This window comes from Eurypyga helias, unplaced genomic scaffold, assembly GCF_000690775.1.
Source record: "Eurypyga helias isolate BGI_N326 unplaced genomic scaffold, ASM69077v1 scaffold376, whole genome shotgun sequence".
Taxonomy (NCBI): Eukaryota; Metazoa; Chordata; class Aves; order Eurypygiformes; family Eurypygidae; genus Eurypyga; species Eurypyga helias.
Genome location: NW_010255824.1, coordinates 25180 through 52129, shown reverse-complemented (window position 1 = coordinate 52129; position 26950 = coordinate 25180). Strand labels below are relative to the sequence as shown.

The 26950-nt window shown below is 40.6% G+C and overlaps 1 protein-coding gene across 1 annotated transcript in view; it reads right to left on the bottom strand.

The window, feature by feature from the left end:
- Positions 1 to 1410: 1410 nt before the first annotated feature.
- Positions 1411 to 26950, bottom strand: part of ADCY1 (adenylate cyclase 1 (brain)) — a gene marked incomplete at its 5' end in the record, with an annotated part of 41386 nt that continues 15846 nt past the window's right edge. The window contains 10 exons of the mRNA XM_010153418.1: positions 1411 to 1996; positions 2555 to 2679; positions 4272 to 4386; positions 8271 to 8369; positions 8761 to 8907; positions 10091 to 10207; positions 18281 to 18407; positions 19022 to 19278; positions 21740 to 21829; positions 25696 to 25780. Coding sequence (XP_010151720.1) covers positions 1658 to 1996; positions 2555 to 2679; positions 4272 to 4386; positions 8271 to 8369; positions 8761 to 8907; positions 10091 to 10207; positions 18281 to 18407; positions 19022 to 19278; positions 21740 to 21829; positions 25696 to 25780 — 1501 coding nt within the window. The remainder of the gene's footprint in view (positions 1997 to 2554; positions 2680 to 4271; positions 4387 to 8270; positions 8370 to 8760; positions 8908 to 10090; positions 10208 to 18280; positions 18408 to 19021; positions 19279 to 21739; positions 21830 to 25695; positions 25781 to 26950) is intronic.

Below are 26950 nucleotides of genomic sequence, written 5' to 3'. Positions count from 1 at the left end.
AGCTTGTCTTTAACCATTTCCATCTGCTGACACCGTAGTTGTCCATACACTTTTAAAACAAGCAGTGACTGCCCCAAAGCAAATGCTGGCTACAAGAGAATTGCTTGTAATCATCTTTCCCCTGAGAGCAGTGATAAAAGGGGAAAGGTACCATCTAGCACAAGCAAATTTTCTACTGTACAACCCAGACAACTTCTGCAGTCGTGGGCGGGGTTTTCGGTGGGTTTTGGGTTTATTTGTTTGGCTAAAAAGAAGTTGTGCATACTTTCTGACAACACAAAGACTTGACTCTCTTTTGGAAAGCAGCAAGGCTGGCTAGCTTGTGCATCCCCATCAGGACACTGTGGAGCATGTCACTCAGCAGGACTGCCTCCAACCAGCCCTACCTTGAGTACGGAGCCGCACTTCACGTTTCACATCCAGCTCATTTGGATAGTCAAGACTGTGCTTGGTTCTCAGAATTATAGTTCTCTATAACTGTACAGCTCCGATGAGAGAGCCTGTGTAGAATCAAGATATAATAAAACTGCGGCATAAATTCAGACATCAATTAAGGTGTGTGACTATGCTGGCAAACATACAAATGTCCCAAAGATAGCAACAACATGTTTGTCACCAATACAGGACTATTCTTGCAGCCATTCAGAAAGGTGAAGCTAAATCCTGGAATTTAGCCAAAGGGCCTGTGCTGTTTGTAAAAGCCTGAAATAATACCATCCTGCTCTTCAGTAAAATCAGCACTGTACACAAAGGAATGTTTCTGTGTTGCATAAGCATATTGCTATGCTTACAGGGTGGCTCCTCTGTCTTGCACACAGTCAAATGACCTGTGAAGAGGCAGCAAATTCTAAACACTACCACCCTCTTTTTTTTTAATGGAAAGAAAATATATTGTTCTTCTGCCAAACCTTTAAGCTTTGTGGTTTATCTACTTCACATCCTAGCGTTATGGTTTGAATTGGAATTTTTTGGAAGTTTCTGGAGCATTCAAGGAGAATTTTAAAAAAGTACATAGGGTTTAGCAATTAGCTGAATCTGGGCTTCACTAATTTGCCATTGACAGCAGAATGAACACTGCTTGGACTCATGCACTGGGAGCACAGATTCTCTAATGCTTGCTGTAGCCCTGGAGAGTCTCCAGCTGCCCCGCTCTCCACGGTTGAATGCAGCTTTGCTAATCCCGACCCAACAATGCTGGCTATGACAGAAAGAGAAATCTCTTTGCTATGTTGTTGCAGGTGGATGTGTAAATAAATATGTATTTTTATGTTTATCTCTATAAATATCTAAATCTCTATTAAGTCTACACAGAACTGTTTGTATATGTGCATATATAGATTAAAACATTTATATACACACACACACATAAATAATTGCTTGCACGTTTATCTCTTTTTTTTTTTCATTTACCTTTAAAAACACCAAGAAAATATTCCTCATTTCCAGAAAATCTGGTTTTGACTTTTCCTAACAGAATTGCTAGCCCTTATATGTTCCATCCCAAGAGTTCATTACACAGTTCCCAAGTTCTCTTTGGTTGGGTTGTAGTGGTCCTTGGTTAATGCCATGGCCTATGACTGCTGATCTCTTGGTAAAAATTCAGGCAACCACTGCTCTCCGAGTTCACTGCAAATGGCACAACCAAATCTCTTTTGTCCTATGCCTCCTTCACAGCTGGCACAGAAGGAAGATAATGCAGTGTTTGATTCGTGTGACTGGCAGGCGCTTGACCTGCTCCATGCCCAGCTTTTACAGTAAAGCTAGCAGCTGAGGACACTGACGGACAGCTGGTGCCCAGTTTTGTTTGAATGTTTGCTCTCCCATAAGGGTACATTTTCCGCTCTAAGTTTAAAGATCGTGTTTGTGAATTATTTCCATCAGCCTTTCCTTCCAGGAAATAGGTCAACATTTCACCTTTTCCCTTTACACTGACTTTACCCCTGCACATGAATTCATAACTGCACCTTTTTAATATCCGCTGGACTTCCTCTGTCACCTGAAGACAGAAAAAAAAAAAAAATCTGTTAGTTTTTCCTGCTTATATAAGGTTAATAAGGTATTTTGGACAAAGGACTGGAAGAGCTCATTGAGACTGGAGAGGTGCAGCCAAGCTGTAGAACAACAGTGTTCTCTCTCTGTGAAGCCTCTCCGATCCAAAGCATCTGAGGCATTTGTAAAGCTACATAAAATGCAGCAGGATCCAAATGGACATAGACACTTTCCTTGTAGTCCTTATTCAGGCAAAATTCCTACAGCACAAGGACATGCAGTGTCGACATTCCCAGGCTTGTCTCCAACTGTGTGCAGTGCAGCAGAGAACCCTCTCTCTTCTAATGGGAAATGATTTATTTGAGGATTTTGTTGCCTCTAAGCAAAGTGTATATAACGGAAAACAACTATACCTCTGATGCTTGAATCATCTGGAGAATGTTGCCCTTTTCATAGGAACCACAAGATCAAGTGAGGCTGCGTTTTCTAAGTGGTCCTGAAAACGTAACCACATATAAAACAGGAGGCAGGTAAAGTTTGCAGAAGAGTCACAGAATGCACTCACCTGAATTTTCCCTTGCACTCCAGTACTATCCATTCGGCTGGCGACATTTACAGTGTTCCCCCAGATATCGTACTGGGGTCTCCTGGCTCCAATGACTCCAGCCACCACAGGCCCGACGTTAATACCTAAAATCACAACAGTGAGTGTGCTTTCAAACACTACACCCAAGGGAAACATGAATCCTGCAATCTAGATTTCACACAAGTGCCTTAGAATTTTTTCTGGTCACAGGACACAATATATGTTAAATTAATGCCAATTGGACTTCTGCATATGTAAACCTCTGTAAGAGGTTTACAAAGAAAAGGAAGACACAGAGCTATCTCATGGGAAATGCAGTATGATAGACAACTATCATTGGCTCATTTTTTGATTTTCTTTTTTGTTTTAGGAAAAGAAGAATAGCAGTGGCAGCACAGAGTTTAGCTGTAGAACAATTCAGGACAAGCCATTAAAGAGCTTTAGTTCTTTGCTATGACTTCCACTGCAGTTGCTCATATAAAACCTTTTAATGGAGGTTTTCCAAGTGGAACAGAAATAGTGGCCTGCAAGATGCGAAGAATGGGGTAAGGGAAGCATGTCACATTGGCTTTCAGTACCGGACAACTCAGATCAGGGAGGCACTGGAGGAAGACAAGAGTGTGTGAAAATGGCTCAAGCATCTTTTTTAGGAAACTACTGGGCTCGAGTTTACCTTTCTGACTGACTGTGACACCTTGTTTGCAAGATAAAAGAGGATGTTCCTTCTTCTGGGTGTGTTGAAGAGCTGCAGGTGCTAAAGAATCTGTGCAAGGGCTTTCCCAGGCAAGTTGTGTAGAAGAATAGGGGTTAGATATTTGTCTTCTGCCCCTTTGTGAGCCTGGAAAGGCCAATTATAATAACACAGCTCAAAGAGAATTTCGGGTTTATACTTATAAGGATGTACAGGAGGACAAAGATGTGTAAGTCTCCTATTGCTACCCTTGATGTCTTTGCTCTTTCTTAATCTTCTGCTGCTAGCAACCTCACTTTTCCCCTTGTCCAGCCCATTTTCATAATGCAACAATGAAAATATCTAGAGAAAGAGGCTGGAGGAAACTGTTTGTGTTAGAACAGGCAACGAAACGAACCCAACAGTTCTCATTACTACCATCGGCAGGATGCAGGGAAGGATGGGAAGAGGGGAACCTGCTTTCTGAGAAGGCTGGGAGCAAGGACTCTGAGAGGTAAGACATGTAATAACATGTGAAGGTTTGCACAGTAAGGTTTGTGGTGTGAAGACTAAAGGGTTTCATTTGTTGGAGGAAACAGGAGTGCTGGAGGTGTTTTGGCATCTGTGGACAAAAAGCTCCCATCGCACTTTTAATGTCAAGAAAGCTTTTGCAGATGCAGCTTTAAGTGCAATCCGACCCTGTTTTCAGCAGTTTAGCAATACAAAGCAGTGTAAGCCACAAGACTGGGTATACTAACAATAGTGTATGAAATTATCGGCGCAGTTTCTTTTTAGTGGTGCATAGACTGGGTAAACACACTGGAACTAGACACAATAATAATTCCTTAGTAATGATGCTCACCACCCAGCCTGCTGACCTTCTACACGGACAAGACTCTCCCGCTTCAAGGAGGCTCTTCAGCTTTAATCATGAGTGCAGGAGAGGAAACCCTTGGCAGACAGCACAGGGAAAGGCAACAAACAACAATGTTCTGATTGTGCGATGATTGTAGAAACGTGACTTACCGACTCGTAGGACAAAGTCATTGTAAGACTGATAGTTGATTTCGTCAAGAACGTCAAACATCTCTATTGCAAAATCCGCCAGTGTACTCAGATGGGAATAAATTGATTTTTTAGCCTAGAAACAAAATAGTATTGCACATTAGATTTGTATGGTACTGACAGGCAGGTGAAATACCAGAGTGCAAAACCAATGAACAGCTCACACTGGAGGGTTTAGGAAATCCCATTTTTCCATTTGTGAAAAGAAACTTTTGATGGTGGCTAAAGCACATGCATTCTTTTCTCAAGTACTTTTTTTTTTTTTTTTTTTTTCTTCTCTCTTTCTCTGTTTTTGATTTCTGGGAAGAATGGGAAACAGAGTTCCCGTGGTAAAGTAGTTCTGTTGCTAGAGAGCTGCAGATGTTTGTTGTGAGTGTGGCAGGGGAATATAACCTGCTTTCTTACAAAACTGCTTTGCCTGATAATTATTAATAACTATAGTTTCTGCCCTCTTCTCCCTCTGGGGCTTTTGCTAGCTCCCAGCTCCATGGGGTGCATGCTGTTCCCATTGACAAAATTCCTGTTAGGTTTAATCCTGTGAGATGCAGAACACCCCTGTTTTCTTTCCTTTACTGGCAAGCTGAAGTAAGCTGTTATAAAATGTGTCTAAATGAAGTACAGCAAAAGAACCAGAAGGGACCAAATGAAATGCTGAAGTACCAACTTGTAAAAAAAAACGCCAAAATGAAAGAAAATAATTTTTATAACTTCACTCTAATGAAACTGTGGAACTTATTTTCATAGGATATTATAGCTTCCAAAAGTTAGCTAGATACAAACATAATTACTCAAAGTCTTGGAAGAAATATTTGCTGCAAAGTAGTAAGAAGATATTATTATCTATGGCTCTAGAATGAAGCAGCATATAATTCGAAAGTGGAAAATAAAGGTTTGCCCTGTAACTCAGGCCCTTCCCCCAGGATCTACTGTTAGAGACAGGTTGTTAGAACAGACCTTTGACCTGACTCAGTATGGTTGCTCTTATGCTGTGCTTTTTTTTGAATAATAAATATGAATTCTTCAACAGATTTGCAAAATGAAAGTGGGCTAAAGGTAAGATATGGTGAAAGAAATGCAGGGTCAGTGGCAGTCTCGCCTCAGTAGCGTGTTGCACAATAAGGCTGTGGCAGCAGGCATGAGATGAGAGCTCGCTGTTTTTTTTTGTCGTGATAGTGAGATTTTGTAAGTGGAGTCCTTGACAGTGGCTGAGAAACCTGAGGAACAGGTGGCTATTTACCTTATTCAGCTCATCTTGAAAGCGTTCCTTCATGTGGCTGGGAAATTCTCAAAAATTAAAGTGCTAACAAAAAACTCTGCAAGTCATCCTTGGGCCAAATCCCATTTTTAGGAAGGATGTTTTTATTTACCTGCCTGGATCTCTGTCATTCTTCTTCTTGCAATGTCAACTAGCTCTACTCTTTTCCAGCCTCAGCAAGAAAAAGGAGGAACAAGAATGAAGTTTAAAGACCTGATGGCTACACTTCCAACAGAGAAGGAAAAGAATATTGAATGTCTGGAGGAGGGCGGAAGGATTTTATAGTTTTATTTAACCCTCTAGTCTTCTTTATATTCCTTATCCCTCCATTTCTTTGCCACTTGATGGATGCTTTGATTTCTTGCAATGCCTCTCTGGGATGCAGGAGAGCAGACCGGTTACAAACACGGGGCGTGCTGCAGGTGACAGATGGATTACTGACAAAAGGATTACTGGCAAACTCCTTTGAACCTGCACTGAAGAACACCACAGTTGGGACCCTGGTGAAGCCGAGGTCCTGGTGAAATCACAGACATAATTTCAAAGGACTCCACATACAATGAACTTCTGTTGTGCAGAGGATCTACAAAGAGCTTGGTTTGCATGCTGTCCTGATGGTGTAACTGTCAAGCAATTATTTATTTAAACATCAGAGGAAGAGTTACTGGAAAGACTGCCCAGAGCATCACAGCAAAACCACTCTGACAGATGCAATGTGCGTTTACTAGTCACCTGCTGAAGTCAAGCTGCAAAAACAACAGTCCTGTAAAATATGGGATTTAAGTGTTTAAATTCATCAGGGTACAGTGTTCTTCTGCGTGTAAATATTTTCAGTTAAGAGCACAGTTAAACCCATACACTGCTTTCTGCTTATGCCCACGTCCTAGGATGGAATAGGACACCCTCAGCAGAGGGGAGACCAGAAGCACTTGAGTCTCTTACAGTTCCCCATGGCCACGTACGACTCCGTAGGGACCTTGTGAGAGCTGGCAGAGATCATCTGCACGTGACGGGCTATCCAGGATCATTGGACTTCTAATACATAGCTGCATGCTGAATGCCTAATTGGAAACTGCCAAGGGGATGTGAATATTTTCCACTCATTTGCATCACATGAGAAGTGGGAAGAGGCCACAGAAGAGCTGAAGCCCCCAGTTAAAGTAAAAAATATTGGCTGCTTCATACAAGATCTTTAGGTTTTCTGGCATGCAGAATATTAAATACATTCTACCTGTACAGGAAAGATCAAAATTTGCCCCAAGATTTCAGAGAAAGGCAGAGTCCTGTACAAGACCTTCTGCAGTGATTTAAAATGCATTATCATAAGCTCAGAGCAGTGTCTTCAATACTGGGCTAACTCAGCTGACCCTTTACTTAGCAACTATAAAATACAGGGGATAAACATGTTTAGGTTTGGAAACATATGCTGCCAAAGTTACCCAATAACACACTTGTTTTCAGGATTATAGTTCAAAGAGCATTTATAGCAGACACACAAGTAAGCTGTTGCCTGTTTGCCTGAGATCACACCGAACAGAATTCAAAGGATCAGTTTTTTTGGCCTGCCCCAGGACCCCCGAGTCAAACATTTCAGCACAAACAGGGTTTTAAAAATACCTTTTTGTAATGCGTAGATTTCTAGGAATGATACAAAGGCTAGCATCACTTGTAAATACCCTGCAGACCAGAAGATCAGCTCCATGTGACATACTCCAGCAGGATTCTAACAGTTGGTTTCAATGTGGCCTTGTTTTTTATTTACTTAACAAGGATAATTGTTGCTAGAAAGTTCACAGGCCATCTCCTGGCCTTTTTTACTTTTGCTCTCATTCAGTGTTATTTTGCAGTGCTGAGCCACCTGCGTGAGTCTATCTCTACAACAGACGTACAAGCGTATCAGAACAGGGGAGAGGTGTCTAGGAATTCTGGGCAAGTTAGGTGCATGGATTGCTGTAATCTTCATCAAATTCCTTGTCCTTACTTGTATTAATTTTTCTGAAATTAATTTTATTAATATAATTATTACTAAGTAGTACACTGTATACAATATACTATATTCGCCTCAGGGTTTTCTGCTTTTCCAGATGCTGCATGCAAATCTAGGAGAACTCTGTCCAAGACACAAACTTAGGGTGGGAAACACACTGAGGAGTAGTAATGAGGATACAGAACTGTGCCCCAGCACTAGTCTAAAATGAGTTGACCTTTTTTTTTATTGCTGAGTAATTAAGGGGGTAAAAAGAATGCCAGCGGTAGAGACAAAGAAGAGCTGGTTTAGAGGGACCAGGGTAAAGTGCAGCAATATCCCTAGCACTAAGTTCCTGTCCATGATGGAGGTTGGGAGAGGCTCTTTATTTTGATTGTAGGTTGTGCCCAGATTTAAATATAAAAAAGAAAAAAACACATATTTTAGTATTCCTGTGCCAGTTTTGCAGTTATAAGTTAGTTATGGCATTACACCTAGGGTGAGTCTCCCCTTCCCTGCATCGTACAAAGTCATCTAGGACACCGGGTTCAAAATACTGGCACTCTGACTTAGGAGCTTTATAAACCAATTTGCCAAGAATCCAGAGCAGCAAAATGAAAAAATAAAAGAAGTAATACGAGTTGTCTATAATCACACAGGGTTAGTTGTGTTTGTATTGTTCCTCTGGAAACTGAAGAATGGTTCCTCCACAAATGACTGTCATGGAAAATTTTCTTACCTTAGTTCCTGAAGTAGGTACGAGTCCCACAGCTGCCATGTATGTACTTCCAATTGTCTTGATCTTTTCTATGTCCTTATAATATTCTTTGTCCATAAGCTTTGTTTAAAACATAAAACTGTTAAATATTACATAATATTTTAGACAAGCAACTATAGTTATCAGACAATATGCACAAGTTGATTAAACCGTATTATTTTGGTAAACCATATTGTTGAGGCTTGCCTATGTTGAGGCCATTGAAAAAACCATTAACTCACATCTTAATACTCTTCCTACATTAGGGGAAATTGAGGTCAGACTCACATGCATAAAAGTATAAACTGGGCAGTTTGGAGAAGCCCAGTGGATCTCAACTATAATTAAGTAGGAAGTTTACAGTACTGTTTTATTAGGCAGTTCAAGATAGGCTGAGTTACTACAGGTAATGTCTGTTGATAGTAGTTTGGTAAAACTGTTATGGTCAAAAGACAAAGTGTTTAGACCTTACCTCATCAAAATCAGCAATAATTTCATTTAACAGGCGTAAACATTCCACTCCCATATTATTGCCGTCCAATTCAATGTAGAAATCATTGAAATTTGGGATGGAAGCAAACATCACTCCCACTTGTGAATATGACTGGTAATAAAGGTCCTGCAGTTCATGAGCAGATAAAATTCTTATTTAAAATGAATCTAAACCAGGCATCATTATGATGAAATCTATTCTACTGTTAAGCAACAGCTAGGACAAAAGCCATAATTCTTGTTGGAAAGAAAGCCAGTCTTATTAAAAAAATGTTGAAAGATCTCTCAACTCAAAACCACAAAAGAAAATTAACACTTAAGCTATTAAATCCATTTAAAACAACTTAGGGTTTTGTCCATGAAGCAGAGTAAAAATTTTGTGAAAACATCTTAACAGCTGTAGAACTTTTATTGTATGAGAAATATCATTGCATTTTCTCAATTTTGATTCATAAGTAAAATAGGAGATGGAACAATTTTATCCTGCAGCACAAAACCAGCCTCGTTCCTTCACATCTTTCCCTGAGCTGCAGAGTCCTGTATTCAACATTAATACAATGCTCTTCTGTACGGTCAGGTTTCTGCTTCCTAGTGGCAAGGACTCCGGAAAATAAAGTCACTCTTCTGTCATTCAAATACATTGGTCTGAACCCTCAAGAGCAGTATCGTGGCCACTGCAGCTACTCCAGTGCTGCAGGTATCACAGCTGCACCAGAAAGGCTCTGGTAAGGGCTTCCTGAAGCACTCTATTTGATCATGGCAGCCTTTGATGTTAAAAGCTACCGTGTTTTCCTTGGCTGTATGCAATCCCTCTGTTTTTAAGTTTAGATGGGTAGATTTAGTAATGGCAGCATATTTCCAGAACGAGAGTGGTTCCTACGGAAGTCTCTGGCAGTTCATACACCTCACTATTCAGAACCAAATTGAACTCATGAAATACTGTGATCAATCCCAAAATTCTAAACCAGTTGGGGAAAAAAAAAAGTGATTTGTATGCAGATACTTTGCTTCATTGACACCGAATTGCATGACACTCCCTTACCCTGCTTTTTATTAAAATTCTTCACAGGAGGATACTGCAGCAAAAAAAACCCCAAAACAAACAAACAAACAAACAACAAACAAGCAAACCCCAAAAAAGCACCAGCCTAATCCTTGAACACAAGCTTTTACAAACTACTCTTTATAACATGAATGAAATTGCAGAAGTCCAAGCCTTTCTCGAAAAAATACACCTGAACGGTCACCTAAGCTGCTCAGGGTCAAACCCATACAACATCACCATGTATTTAAAGTTTGTCTTGGTTTACCATATTTCTTGGATTAGACATAAGAAAGTGCTGTGCAACATGTGCTGGCAACAGGTTGAAGAGAATTCTTTTATTATCCAGCTTAACTCTTTCCATATCATCTCTCTCTTCTTCTGCCTGTGGGGATAGAGGAAAAGAAAAACCTTTCCAAAAGGCAAAAAATTAACTGAAGCCATCAATTAGCTTCTATTAATTCATCCTTTGAAATTAAACTGAGCACAAAACTGCCTGCAAAGTAGAGTGGGAAAAGTTCTCCTATGCTGTGCTTTCACACTGGGGTACAATCCCTCTAAATCCTTAGCAATTCAAGCTAAAGTCTCTGGGCTGACGATTACTTCTCAGGGTGTGATCAGGTAAGCACATGGGTGTTTTCTGCAGTCCTCTGTTCTTTTGAGCTGATACAGAGGAAAAAGCCAGAGATAATCCCACCTGAGTCACATCGACCTTGAAGGCCACTTACACCCCAGGTAGGTGGAGACAGTGCCAGCAGAATTTGATCCACCTCTCAAAAAAGAGAAATGTAAAACAGAAAGAGAGCTGGTGAGACAGTGACTTCCACAGAGAAAAAGGTTTTAAAGTCTATCACCCCTAGGAATGATACACAACTTAAATATTGTAGTACAAAAAATAATTAGCATTTCTAGAGATGTGTTTAATTGCTCTGGTATTTGCCATGAAAACATACAGATATAGGGATTCTATCCTTTGTGTGAATGACAGAATTCTGAAAGAGTGCCTAGGAGTTAACAGAGCTGAGGTCCTTAACCCAAGATAGTGGCATCTTATTACAAGTGTCTTTACTCACAGGAATTAGTGGGAGTCACTCACTAGGAAACAATTCTACAGATCAGACCAATTACTAGAAAAATACTGAATATCTAGGGATCTCATGCGGGACTCTTAGGTTTGCAAATTCCAACCTAGTCCTTAGTAGACTCTTCTGCAAAATTACTTCTCTGGAATTTTCTCCTTGTTGTTAGAGTGGTTTTTGGCCCCACATTCTGATTTCAATTAGAAAACAATTGATCAGTACCATATAATTCATCTCATAGAAATCACATCTTATTCTTCGCTCTTCAGTCACACTCACAGAACTGTAACACAAATCTGCTGTGATCCCAGTATGATTTTGCTTATCTAGGCCCAGTCAGCAGAAGACTAGAAGGCCAAATTCTTGGGCACTGTTGAGAAACTACAAACACATAAACCACTGAAGAATCTGCTCTATCTTTGTTGGTACCTTTCATGTCCAGAATTTGCTAACCTGATCTATTACAAAGTCCACGTACTTTTTTCACTATCCATTCATGTCTAACTAGGAGAAAACTAGTCATCTCTTGTCTTTGTATAATCTTACAACATTCTTTTCATGTGATTTCTTTTTTTTTTTTTTTCTGGAAGCTAATTTTTTCTTTCCATGACAAAACTGAGGAAATGACCTTTTTCAAATCATGCAGTCCACTTTCTTGGTGCTGTACTTCTGTAGTCTAAAATTTCTTTACAAGTAGAAAAAGTGCTGAAAGAGAACTCGTTTTATAAACGTAACTTCTTCAGGAATCATTGCCTTTGAAATAAATTCTCAGCTCCTCCTGTAATTTGTGTAGTAAGAATCAGAATTTATTCCAGAGGTGAAATATCAGGAAACACTAAATAGCAGTGAAGCTCTGCAAGTAATATACCTGACATACTTATTCTAAGAAAGTATCTATTTCCTGTTTGTGAACTCTTTTACTAACATTTTTTTTCTGTTTACATTTCATATGCTTGCTTTCTTAAAATATCCTGCCCCTATTTTTGATGGTATAACTCTACCTCTGATTTATTGTTGTCTATAAACACACGTGATGGCCTTTTGCGGTTAGTCTGGCTGTTGGATTTTAAATGTTCTATCAGTTCTATCTGAAAATCCAAACCAAACTTACAACTTGATTTTTATATCATACTGGAATATGGAAAAATTTACTTTGATGCCAGCAAAGAGATTTGTAAACTGAATTCCTGCTCTGAATAAAAAAATCCACTGGGGGCTTCCTTATCCATGCCTCTATTTTTTGAGTAAGAATATTTTTTGTTATTTTCTTTGTAGGAATATCTAGGGTTCTCAGTTAAACTCCCAAAACATTATGGGGCAGAACAACAGCCTAAAGAACATTACACCTTTGGGCCAGGACATAGAAATTTCTGGATGAGTCAAAGGAATCAAGCAGGGGCAGGTAAATGGAGTAATCAGTTTGACGCATTGCATGGATAGCAGTATTGCTCAATCACTGGCAGCTGCTGTTCATTCCCGCTTCGGAAATGTGTGATCTCAAATTCCTCTGCCTTGCCCAGTTCTTGACCAAAGCATTCATTTTGGAAGAGATGACTGAGAAGGTTCTTCAGCAATGTGCAGCGTTTCCTACCATTGCGTATGATGCACAGCAAATGTTTCGGAGCAGGCCACAGTGTGAGGACAAAGCTGCCAGCACCCAAGCAGACCCTTGTGACCTCAGTCATGTCGCTGGACTTCTGTCCAGACTTTGACACACAGAAATGAAAGACAGTTCTAAAGGACCAACATAAAATAAATGAGAAAGGATACTCTAGCCTGTTGGTTTTCCCGTTGTTTCCTTCTGACAGAACTTTTAACCATGTAATGGCTTTTCTCCTCCTTTTTTTCTCACTTCAAGATGTCATGAAACTACTGGGAGAAAAATGCCAGTGACACTATTGTGCATGTGCAGGTATGGGTGTGATAACGTTCACAGCGATGGGACCGCAGCTGTGACTAAGGCTGAGAACTGATCTCTGGAGCGAAGAGCTAGTGGCTCAAACCAAATCACACCACCAAAGTCCTGACTGAAGGGTGACAAAACCCTCCAAGAGCAGGAGAAGGCATCAAGGACATCACCATTGTTAAGAAGTGCAGCAGAATGCTGCATTCCCAACACACCCAGCTGACGTCTCTTCCTCTCTTTGGGTGCAAAGCTGTTAACTACAATTTTGACTCTGAGAAGATCCAGTTGCTGGAAGTGAGATGAAAACCACGAAGGTCATAGAATCACAGAACGCTTTGGGGGAAAGGAACCTTAATGCGCCCCCAGTCCCACCTCCTGCCATGGGCAGGGACACCTTCCACTAGACCAAGTTGCTCCAAGCCTCAATGGCCCTGGAAGGCCCTTGAATAATACTGTGGAGGGTAATGGTAGCAAACTCTAAACAGAGACAGATGATGCAAACAGCAGAACAAGGGGAATGTAGGTCAAGCGCCCTTAGCTTTTTGGGCCCTGGCCCATTTCAGGCCAACAGAGTACCTTCTCTGCTACTACTGCACAGAGTTTCAATGTTCAGCCTCTCGCCCTGCAGTACTTAGGACGGCCATCATATGCAACTGCTCAGGAGCTGCCTGGGGAGAGAGGAAAGATCTCCCTGTGCCTCTTGTAAGGCAAGATAAGGAGTGAAAGTGAAGTAAAACCAAAGACTTGGTCATGTTCCGCAGGGGGGACTCAAATTATCCCATCACATGGCTCTACAGGGAGGGAAATACAATGATTACTGATATTTCCTGGACCTTTTTCCAGGTTTCTGTCCTTCAGGGGAATGCAATGAAAACCGTCTTTCCTCCTTGTGACTCATGACCTTCTAGTGCCTACTCTTGGAGCAGCTGAGATAGAAGGATGTGTAGGCATCACCCTTTCCCAGGCAAAACAGACATGGAGAAGGGAGAAGGAGTACTTGGGACTGGAGAAAGAAGATTAAAATAGCACAGATCACAGGTATTTATATTCCTGGTGGAAATAATATCCAGACAGCTCAATAGCATCCAACCTTTTGTCTATTTGCCCCTAATCCTATTGGTTAATTAAGGAAAGCTGCCAGCATGGTATTTATGCAATAGCTGCTGGCTTAAAAAACCATGGCTGATTACTTTGAAAATAAACAAGAAGAAAAATCCATAGGCATGAGCAACATGATTTTTCACATTCTGATTTTTGCTTCTGCCTGTTTGGCATCCGTGGCAGCTAGGTGATTTTGCAGAACTTAACCGTATTTGCAGAGCTGCAGTATTTAAAAGCAGCAGCTCTGCTTCGGGCCTGGTGGCAAAATTTAAAATGTTCTTCAGTACCATGGCTTTTGACACCAATGTAATTTAAAGTTACTGGATTTTACAAGGTTACACAGCACCCTGCAGTTTTTGCAACACTGGTAACTGGTTACACATCCTCTGCACAGGAAGGATGCTGCTGCATCACTTCAGCTATCAGGGGACTGATAAGCACGGAAATGCTGTTATCAAACGAAAATCCACTGCTTCAAGATTCAGATGGAAAAAGCCGGGCACCTGTGCCGCAGGAATACCATCTTTGTACCTGGAGGTGGCACTAAAGCCCCAGGGAAGGGACCCGTCCCACCGCTGCGTTCTGTAAGGTCAGGAGAGGTGCACGCACACCTCTCCCGTGTGACACGGATTTCTTACAAGTGTGGTGGACTAGAAGAGACAGCTGAGTGATATTCCAGTTTTCCCTAAGGAATGCAACAATCAGTCACGTCATGCCATTATTCTTATTTTCCTCCCCTGACAAATCCTGGGTGAACGAGCAATTCCATTTTAGCAGTTTTATCCTCTTCATAAATACATCACTTGTATCTATTTGCCTTTTTTTCCCCCAGTTTTGTTGAATAATATGCATAAGCCAAAGTGATTTATCAGTCACAAATAAGTAAAATGCTCCTATATTTGTTCTTTAGAGTTACTGTCATGTGAGACACACAGAGTTACTCCACAGTGTTATGCAGAAAATGAAATTCTCCTCCCACTGCCTGTTAAAAAAAACCAAAACAGATATTTTCTGGGAATCTGTTGATATTCAGAAAGGTTGTATTTGGCACAGAAAAAACCCCCTAGCAAAACCAACAGGAACCTATAACACCAGTGACATGTGAGCAGTTAAGTTCAAATACAAATGTTTTAAAAATTTCTCATCAGTCAGAAAAAATGTGGTTTTTTTCACACAATGTACATAAATCATATGGCATTATGTCTGTTCTGGTTATGTAACCCTGATGCATGGAAATTAGATTAACTTTGCTTGAAACTCTATCGTTTTCTAAATCAGTTTTTCTTGTTTAAAATCTGCTTTCCTTAAAACACTCCCCCCCCCCTTTTTCCCCCCCCCCTCTTTCTCCCTGAGTGGCAGACAAAATCTATGGAAATGGGTTTTCCTCAGACCTTGGCATCAACCACTGAGCATCTATCTATCAATTCTTATTAAAAATGGTATTAATTGCAGTATACTCCCGGTGTTCAAGATATCACTGAGTTAGTGCCAGGCTGGTTGTTGTTTATGATGAAGTACATGCAAATATCTATGAAATCCTTCTTATGGCATCTTAGGTCACAAATGGTTTTATTCATTGAGAACATTTTTACAGGATTAGCCCCACAAGAAGCCTTACTAAAAGTATGCAAACCAAGTGCTTAGTTTCCAGAATAGCCCTGAAGAATGCGGTTTAACCGTATGCAGGGCTCCCGCAGCCCAGCAGCTGGAGAAAACTGTCCCTCGGGAAGGTCGTTTTTACCCTTGTCTCCTCTTAATGATTGTTAAACAATTGGCTTTTGATAACTATTCAAAGAGAGTTTTAACATATAAACATTTCCAACCAAGTCTTCTCAGAGCTTTTAATATTTAGATATTTTACTATGCCGAAAAGCCTAATAAGTACAAAGATAATGGTTTTTTACTTATCCATTTGAACAGGCAAGCACCATAAGCACTCCTGTGACATCCACCACAACGGTTTTGCATGTTATGTTAATCAGTCCTTGTGTTCAATATCATTTACAACCAATACATGGAGTGGAAAACAGGACAACATTCCTTACATGTTATCCACTATTATTTATTGTGCCGGGATAGAGCTTCCATATGGAATTGCGAAGAACAAGGGTATATGCTCAGATCACCACAGAGGCCAAGCATCTACCCCACATACTGATTTCAAAGAACGGTAGTTATGTTGAGCCCTAATTTCTGAATTCCCGACCTACACTGATTTTTTTTCCTTTCTGATCATTATAATGCAAATCTCCCAGACAAGATGGTACCACCTAAGTACCTGATTTGCAATTGAAAAGGTCTGAAAATGGCATCTGGTCTCATATGTAAAGGACTTTTTGAAATGGTACCTGCAGATGCCACTGGACATTACTGAAATTTGATGGACATCCATAGGTCTTAACTGCCCTTATTGTCCTTTGGGTGAGTGCACAATGGTCTTAACGACAGTGGCAGAGGGCTAGGCATTTCTGTAAAACCTGGCCCCAAGAAAACAGAAAAAGTTTATATTCCTTCCTTTACTATGGCCTAGTTCTGGTCTTTCAGCAGGCAAACATTCCATCAGTTTCCTGTACCTGAATTTTGAAAATCAACCCATTGCTAATTAAAAGCCAGCTTATCCTGGGTCTGGCTGAGGTGGAGCTAGTTTTCCCCACAGCAGCACTCATAGTGCTGTGCTTTGTATTCATAACTAGAAAGGAGTTGTTTTCATTTCCTTGTGTGGCCTTTGCTTTATTAAACTGCCATTATCTTGACCCAGGAGGGTTTTTTTCCATCTCATTTTCTTTCCCCCTCTCCTGCTGAGGAGGCTTGGTGGGAACCCGCCATCCAGCGAAGGTCAATCCACCAGGCAACTTAAGCCTAAGACTCTTTAAGCAGTACATTCCTCAGGGATGCACCATTCACTGTGCAGGCCATAGCAGCTGGAACGCTGGAAAGCATCTGAGATGCTGGAATTCACTCCTGACTTGTTAAAAGGCCACAGGACACCGAAAGAGTATCCTTCTGCTTGCTGCTCTGTTTCATGGCTAGGAATAACCTACAAGTCTCATATTCATGGATGATATGGTACTCACATACCTCCGTCATACGCCAACCTGTATGAAGATAGCCACTACACAGCTAGTCATGGGATGCTCCGAGTTTCAAAGTCAGGGGATTCTTTTTCACCTGAAAATGAAATCTGGTGCCACAGCAAGTGGAAACTATTATCCATTTGTCCAAAACAATCTTCTGATGCCAACAGGCACCGTAGCTACCAATACTGCAGGTCACAGGACAAAAATTAAATTAAATGGTTTCACGTTGTTGACTCAGTTACATAGAGTCCACAGACGCTGTAGAATGAGATAAAAATCCTCAAGTTGGTGGACATGGTCTTGGACATCAAGACAAACAAAGAATCCCAACAGAGCTTAATTTAGGTAGGAAAACTTAATACAGGTAAGTCATTCCTGATTTCTTCAGTCTAGGCAACACTGTAGACCCAAGGATGTGTTCGGTCCATGGGTTCTGGTCTTGATCTTACACATAGAAGCAAGCACTGCGACAGTTCATACAGTCCACTTAACAACATCCTTAACATGATGTAGGCGAGAAGAGAATGTGACCTCTGTGAACCACCAGAGTGAGATTTAACATAAAGGCAACTTCTAAATTCCACCAAAAAAAACATATCTTTCCCCTTCCCTCAGGGTGAAACTGGTGGTTGGAGGTGGGAATAGGACTGCTGAGAGGTGTGAGGGGAGGTGGACGTTTCCTGATGTCCCCGCTTGCTGCTAATATGATTTCTGTAGGTTTTGATGTGGTTTTGATGCTTGGGAAATATATTTCCACAAAAAAAGTGCATGCACTTGGTATCTGAATAAATTTCTGATCTTCCTTTGGGAAAGATAGTTTAATTGCATGATATGGGTATAAGTACTTCCTTTTGTTGGTTTTAATTGCTTCTTTAGAGTTTACCTGAACATCAACTCATTTTCACCCCACTTTCAACTCATTTGTACTATGGGATGGAAAACCTCCATGCATTTAATTTCTTTATCTCAAGTTTATATTGCTAACAGTCAGTTTACCAAGTTTTAAATTCCCTCTATTCATAACCCACCTTAGATATAAATATATTACTTCATTAATGACGTACTGTTATGGAACAACAACAAACTAGCTAAAAAAATCACTTCTTCAGAGCAAATGAGCTTTACAGGTCTGTAGAAAGAAATCTCTAATAGTTTTTCTCTGCAAACCCCAACAGATTAGAAAAAGATTTGAAAGTGTCCAACTAACCTGTTCTGAAAGGATTTGCAAGCCAATGAAAAGAGTCAGGCATCACTTTGCACACATCGAGACTAGAAAGGAAGGTGGTAGGATTTACCTGCACAGCCCAGAGGTAGTCCAGACGCAGCTTCAAGTCCACCTGCCTGGAATGCAGTGCCAAAGCACAAGAAAATAGCAAAATGGCTAGTATTGGTTCATAGCTGCGCATATAAAAGGAGCCACCCCTTAAAAATAAAAGGAAAGCAAATGGGTTAGTCCAGGTTTTCTAATACCTCAGACAGCATACTTTAGTACCAGACCTTTACTTTAGAACATGTGAGCACCCCCTAATCACTCATCTTTTCTGAAGAGGCTCACAGGGGCAGGGAGAGGGGTGACAGTAAATCTGTCATCTGCACCACACCAGCTTTCAACTTCCTGGGGATTTTATAATGCTACACATTATTGTAATGTGCATATATGCTTTTAATTAGGAAATATAAAAACACTCAACATCTCAAAAGCTTAATTGGAATTGGTTGAGGGCTGCTGAAATACGGAAGTGAAGATTTCACTGGTGGTGTTCTATTTTGTATTATAATTAGGCTGCAGCGTGTTAGCGTAAAACTACAGAATAATGGGGCAACAGTTGCTGGTTCCCAAAAGCTGATCTTCTGTTGAAGGGTATTACTAGATCTCACAATTGCTAGGGAGAGGATGGCTTAAGTATTTCTTAGGCTCTACTGAGTCTACAGCCCTAAGCAGCGCTGTATGCTAGAGGACAACTCGCAGATGAGTAGTCAACCTTGTGCGTATCTGTACAGAAAACCCCATAGCTTCAACTTTGCAAGACACCTACCCCATTGCTTTTCTGTAACCACTGAGTTCCAGAATAACTATGTACAAAATTGTAACAAAAAGCAGGAGAATCATTTTTGGCAAGGAAGATACACGTAGAAATATTGCCAAGGTGAGAGTCCCCACTACACAGGAAAGGAAAGCGTAGTGGGCTGTGTCACATGGAAGTTCGTTCATTGTTTTATTTGTTCCGCCAGGAGAAATTATAACTATTGAACTGCTGGAATTGGTATTCCAAACCCAAGGCATACAGCCAACCTAGGAAAGACAGGAGAGGCAAGAAAGGGAGAAAGTTAAACATGACATGAATACATATCAACAGAAATGCAGCTACGGGTGCTGGCTGTAGTTTGCTTCTCATTGTGAAAATACGGCTGTGGTGTTGTCACCCAGCTCACTGCTCTCATAACATGTGTCTCCGTTTCCTGCAATGACACCCTCTGCACTAGATGCCTGTAAAGCCAACCAATTAAAGTCTGGGTTCAGCTGAGTAGTTTCCCTCCCAGCGCTCAAAATCAAAACATTCTCAAGCCAACATATTCCTGCAAAATCAAGGAACTTCAGTAAACATTTTGTGTGGCCATGAAAGTGAGACAGGTTCTTGCCCAGACCATGGAAAGAAATGTGTTTGTTTTGTTGACTATGTAAATTGCAACAATTTCAATTAATCAAATATAAAATAAAACATATTTTAACCTTTGACTGAGAAGCAAAACATGAATATTTTCTCCACCTCAGAGCTACTTCTGCTGTCACCTATGATTCAAATACAGGGCCTTATCTTTATTTCTGCCATTTAAGTTATCCAAGGAGCTCCGTTTCCTCCCTAGACTAGGAAATAAAACCCCATGTTTTAGTGCCTTTCCAATGGGAAATTTGTGGGAATTTAACCTGCTTTTTCCAAAGGCAATATCATGTACACATCTCAGAGCTGTTACCCAAGGAAGGGAGGAATTTCTGGCAAAGAGTGTAAGTCCCCAGCGCTCCAGTTTTAATTGCACTCCAACCATCACCGCTTAAGAAGGGAGAGGATAAGAGCATAAATGGGGAGAGTGGGATGGTAGAGCGGAATCAGTTTTTACCGGTACTTCCACAGAAGCCTTGCCCTGTACTTAAGCTTCTCTTTTGAAGTGTGTTACGAGACCTTTTTATTTCATCCTAACCACTGATAATGAAACTTGATAGCATGCGGTAAAATAACTGACAACCCGAAAGATGATTAAGCATATATTTTACAGGGCGTTGTAGTAATTTAAAAAGATGAGCCATAAACGATAAAATGTGAGTTAAACTCACAATGGCTAACATGAAATGAGATGAGCAAGAGTGAAGTGAAAAAGCTATTTAATGTGATTTTGTTTAATATCATTAAAAATGCTGTTCAGACTAAACTCCTCCGAAAACACAGGCGTGCATGAGGGCTTCATGAATGGTGTGCAATCCATCCAGGAGAACACTATCTGCTCAACAACTATGGGAGAAACCTCAACACACAACTCCACTGCTAGCTAAGAATTCTAGAGGCACTACTTTTCAGGAACCAATCATTTCTACCAATTAAACATTTCGCCTAAGCATTTCAATAGTTACAGGCTATGTTTGCTTCAATAAAGGACGAAATTATATTTGTGACCTATTCTAAGTGGAATGATCACTGCCTCGTTGGAGCCAGAGCTTCTGAATTCTAATCTGAACTCTTGTTCAGCGTTGCCTTAGGCCTCATGATGTCTGTTTTCCCTTTCCATCATCTTTAAGTTGCAACAGTGGTGCTTGTTTCATTTCGTCAACGCGAATTGCTCATGAAACCACTGTCTTCCTATTGATCAGAGCACATTGCCTAAATCCCACAGAGAGGCCTGATGTGAGACATCTGCCTCCTCAGCATTTCCAGTTGTGTTTAGCATGCTATTTTTGTGTAGATTCTTTCCTTTGGGTACCCTAACATGTTTAATTCATTAACAGTAGCAGCCAAAATGCTGAAATCCAGGACTAGGAATTTGACAAGGCAATGAAATGCCAGATACGTAGGCAGAAGTTCAAATCCCATTTGACATTCAAGTCCAGCATGTAGAACTAGCTGCTGATCTACAGTCAAAGCAACGCAATGTTCAGAAGTATCGAACAAGTTTACTTCATACATGAGAAGCTTCCTAGACATTCGAGGTGAATGGATCATGTATAAGAGCACAGTGTAAGCACCTCTTCCTGTTATGTAATATGGTTCGTATTTTACGATCTCATTATCTTTTCTGATCTGCGTGGGCTAAGAATATCCCCCTATTATTACACAGAAATATGTTCTGTAATGATCTACATAGAAAAATTATTTGATATTATTTGACACCATGCCTCGTCTGCCACCAAATATGAGCCCTTCAACTAGTAAGCAAGTTGAACATTTAACAAGAGTTTTCCCATAAAGTACACAACATCAGAAGACCATGCGATACTAAGGTTTGATATAAAGATTTCTCTAGGTGTTGACTACGTAGTTTGCTAATAGCTTTGCTATTCCCAATTCAATACCCTGACTCAGGGCAGTGAAAGTTCAAAATTGCAGCAAAGGGCTTTAATTTTAAAGAAATGGGCTCTACAAGTATGAATAACAAAAAGACTGGGAATCCATTAGATGAGAACATAGTATGTGTTTGATGGACCCGTACCGGGTTGCTCTTTAAACAGAACACTAAGTTAAGCGATACTCGATTTAAATACTCACCACACATCCTTGAGCCACGGAGTATATTAAGATCACAATAAAAATACACAAAATGGTACGTATTTGTATTGTCAGGCACCCTGGAAAACACTAAGGAAGAAGAAGAAGAAAAAAGATTTATAGCTAAAGGTTTAAAAATACATTTTAAAGTGGGCTTCTTATATTTTGGTAGTCTATAAAAAGAAGTTAATAAAGGATACCGAAACTTTGCCTGCACTGCAAATTATGAAACAAGCATGCAGTCATTATTGTGTACATGTTTTTTAATGGTAATTGTATTTCGGGGGGCAATAAATGTGAAATTACTATTGCTATACAATATTTCTCACTGTAATTAAAACTCTTTGAAAGGTTAGTAGGATGTCAGCTCATAATGCAAATAATAAATTAGGATGGCATTTGATTTTGTTCTCATGGGGAAAATACCCAAAGCATCTTTTGCCTTGCAAATTATCAGCTACAAATAGTGATCCAAGAGAACATACTGTGGTAGCACAGAATTTTAGAGCGGTATTTGTGTCTTCTGCTGTAATAGTCACGTTAAATACCAGAGTGGTTTTTATTATCAGGACTTATTAAAAATACTCAATTTGTCAGAGCAGAAGGAGCGGTAGAAATCAAAAATGTCTAGTGGAATGGAGTCTTGTGAACCTCTTGCTCATCTCCATTTTTGCCCTGATTCCATCACCTGCTGCTGTAGGCATACACTAAGTCAGTGACAGAATGTGAGAGAGGAAGGCTAAGTCTGCCAGGCTCTACTATTTATGCTTGTTCCAGTAATATTGATCTACTGTGGTTTTGGGGAAAGCTGCTTTCCTTCTTTCCCCCTTGCATTAATACTGTTTGGAGCATCTGTTACCCACTGGATCAACGACCCATCTTTCAGACCACTGGGCTTCTTCCAGTTACTTCAAGCGGCAAGAATCAACTCTGACAATCAGATTTAAACGGAGAACAATCCTGTGTCCCTTGAAAGGAGAGGCCTCAGACTTCTGAAGGCTGGATTTGTCTGGAGATCAAATGGAGCAAGCAAACACCTAACTTCTGGAAGAAAGTCACCAGTCCTGAAGAAGAGCTCTTCACTTCATCAATACCATCAATATCAAAAGCATAGGCAACTAAGTACCCATAGAGGAGGGGTCTCTGTGGCCTTGCCACAACAGAAATTACATATTGAAACTCCTCCGCTTCCTTTCACATATGCAGAGACATTTGTCCTGTATTTGTGACCATGATTTGAAAGTTTGAGGTAGTTGAATCAACGTCATCTGGGCTGTGAAACATGAGAACACAGCAATTACAGAAAAACCCCACCCCAACATGTGTGATCTGCAAATACATTCTGGCCTCAGTATGGATTAACTCCATGTAGGTGGGGAACAACCAGTGTAACATCAGTAGTGGTTTTATATGAGCATATTGTGGACCTCAGTTAATTGGCTACACCAGAAGCCAGTTTAGCTGTTAGTTAGCATCAGTAAAATATATTGGAATACCCAAGGTATATGAATTTAATAAAACAGTGAGAACAAAACCCTCAAATTGTAAGACTCTCACACCGAAAAGTTGTGTCTCAAGGGAGGGGATATAGCAGTGTCCAAAATTACACTATGAAGAAAGAGATAGATTATTTCTGCATTTATTCTTCATTATCATACAGTTCAGGCTGGAAGGGACCTCAAGGGAGCCAAAAATACTGTCTGCCTTGACCCTGAGGATCATTTTTGCAGAGCCGGTCAGTCCCCAGCCTGTGTCATTGCAGGGGGCACATTCTTCTTAGGGCCTGGACTTCATGTTTATCCATGCTCTATTTCCTAAGATATCGGTTGGTCCATTCTGCCAACTTATCTGCATCCACCTCAGTGAGCATCCTGCCAGTGTGTTGGCTCTTCCCCTGAAATTGGGGTCACCTGAGTACCTGACATGAGTATACTCCATGTCCTCCTTCTCCAGGTTGTTCCTGTGGTACACCACTTATTACTGGCTTCCAGGTGACGTAACGCCATAAACTGCTATGCGCCGAATGGGATCATCCAGACGGATTTTTACTCATCAAGTAGTCCACTCAACTAGAGCAAAATCCTACACACACACGACGTGAAACATGTATGGTTTTATCAAACATCTACAAAACTGTAACTCGGTTTGAAGGACATAGTTAATTAAAAAATGAATTAATGGAACGTATGCAGGTTATCTACTGCTTATTAGAGAGAATGCCCATAGTTCAAAGATAATGCTACATGGGTAACATAAAATGTTCTAAATGTTGACATGCTAGGCTACTGAGTTAAAAAAGAAAAGAAACCTTTAAAAAGTAAGGTATGAGACATGTCTGATTTAAAACTCTGACCAACACTTAGATACACTTCTGACTTTGGTAATTCTAAGGCCACATCTGCTCTTTTATGATAGCATAACATTTTGGTCTTCATTTTCCTTGCTTTCCTTTATTTGTGGAATTTTATTAACTAAATAAGTACCATCAGATCCCCAAAATGCTAGGTAACAGGTGCAGTAAAACACTGTGATAGTCATTTTATGAGTGAGGCATTTGATGGTAAAGCATGGAGAAGTTTAGTCACTTGTCCAGTGTAAGACAGCAAATAAGTGCCAGAAGACTGATTAAAATAGGTGAATGACCAGTTTACAATGCTATATTCATCACACGTAGCAAATTCATTATCTTTTATTTGTTATGTAAGACAAATTTTCACCACAAAATTGCAAACTGCAATATTCCGAGACTTTATACTTTTTTAATTTTTCCAGTGCTGGATCTGATCTTGTAAGGTGCTGAATCTCTAAAGGAACCTGGAATCAAGTTCCAATTCTCTTGGCTGCGAAAACAGCTAGAACAAACCTTAAGTTTGGACTAGCCCCAGGGAAGTGGACTAAAGAGGAGCGATTTCCTACAAACGTCATCTGTGTTTCTACCGTCCACAGATAGAACAACAGATGATAAACTGCTGTGTGTTTATGAAACAAAAAAGATCATCAGAATTACTCCCAAATAACTGTGCAAGTTCATAAATAAAGATCTGCTCTGTATCAGATACTCTGCTAATATACTACTTGTGTTTTCATGAAAACAATTACTTTTGTCCTGCCAAAAGACATTTTTCCTTAACTAAAAAATCAGTGTGCGCTAATCAGCAAAGCTGATTAATTTTGGACACTGCTATATCCCCTCCCTTGAGTCACAACTTTTCAGTGTGAGTCTTACAGTTTGAGGGCTTCGTTAATCACCAAAGCTGATTAGCTGTGTAGGTGTTTTGTCCTGATACTTGTCTGAAAAGACTAAATTTAGATTAGGCCACTATAGACTTCTTTCATCAGAAAATTAGTCTGTAAATGCTTTATTCTGATCTGGCAGACCTAGTTCTCTCCTACAACAAGCAAATGTCCTCCTGCATCATTACTGTTGTGAAAATGGAGAATTAATCATTGCTAAAGGTTTTGAAAAGGCCAAGGGTTGCGTGCGCAAAACATTGTGCTTTACCCTCGAAACAGCTGCTGCTTGGCCAGGAAACGTTTTGACAACAGAGGGGAAGTTAACAGGACTTTACACCCTGATACCAGTTGGAATGGAGGGGAGAACTAGTGTGTTTCGTAGTCAGAAAGGAGGAAACAGTTCGGTTAAAGCAGCTGTTTATCTGGAATGATTCAGTAGCTAGTGGCAGGTGTTCAGGGCAGATGTAGATGTAGACAAAAAACGTAGCATTAATGGCACCGAACACTACGCTACTGTAATGATTATTCGTGTAAAAAGCCTACTTTCAGGTGAACCACCTTTGTTTTAGAAGTCCCTAACACATTATTTAGCAATGAACTTGAAAAGCACAATTTCAGACACGATAATACGTGAAGCATGTGCCAATAGCCTCATACTCCAAAGGACAAACAAAGCATAGCCACCAGAAGGAGGAATAGTCATAAAACCCTAAATCACTTACTTGTACTCGTGTGACGTGTAGGTACATAATACAAGCCACTAGGAAGCATATGCAGAACACCAGGAGAACAAGGACTATGGTACTCCTAGAATCAAAACACAGCAGAGGTAAGGCAACGCAACTCAGTAGCAGGCGAGCACGCAGTGCAGGGGTCCTTCTGAAATGATAGTTTGGATGAAGGGTGGAGGATCTCCCCCACACCCTTGCTGTGGCGCTAAGCATCTCAGCAGCATTTCACAGCGAAGTGCACTGCTCTCAAGAGTCAGTACATGCTCTTGTAGATGGTGCCCATTCTGACCTCAGCAAGGAGATCAAAGCACCTCAAAAATTCAACCGTGCGCTGTGTCAGGAGAGACACCTGCTCACTGCAGGCTAATGCAGGGTATTCAGCGTGATGACTTTTACAAGTGGAGTGTGTAACCCAGTTACTGTGCCTTGGCAGCGTGTAAGTTACCAGATGCTTTTCCCTTCTAATCTCTCCTTCCTGAGGATGCAGAAATCAGAGGTCAGTCAACTTAGTCATTTATCATGACAGATAAAATCAGATCAGACCATGATCCCTTCTTCCCAATAGAAGCACCTCTCTCCTTTTGAGTCTTCCTCAAGAGTTGGAAAAATCTTAAGTTTCACAAATATGCTGTAATAATTATTTTAATTCTTGATCTTTCTTCTCCTGATCATTCAGAACAGGCTCGTGACTTGAGATGCTGTCAGTGTGGAGCCTGAATGCAAATATTAGTAGACCACAGGCTCTTGTCTGCTTTGAGGGAATTGGCTTCTAGTCAGGATGGTAGTATTCCACAAAAACATGCAAGGCACATGATTGCAACAGCATTTCTTAAAGCAGCAACAACTGACACTACTACTGAGTGGGACCCTGTCAGAGATTTGGGTCGGAACCAGTAACAGAGGTCTACACTGTTTTTAAAAAATAAAGCCAGCACAAGACAGCAGAACGGTTCATCATCAGGGCTTTTCGTGGCTATGCATTCTCTTGTCATACTTATTACTATTTTGGCAATCAAAAGAGCAACTTAAAGCCCCAAGTTCCGTGGAGAGGGGGAATTTTCCAATACTTCCAAAGGCTTATTCTAGCTCATGGTTGCATCTGAGTCACAGGAAGGGAAGAGCCTGAGAAGACTAGTAATTTGGTTGTATGAAGCCACCACCAACAGACCCTGGAAGAGGGAATTTAAGACCATTTAGTGTGTGGCTTTTCTAACTAACCCAGCAATGGACCAGTAAATCTTCATGG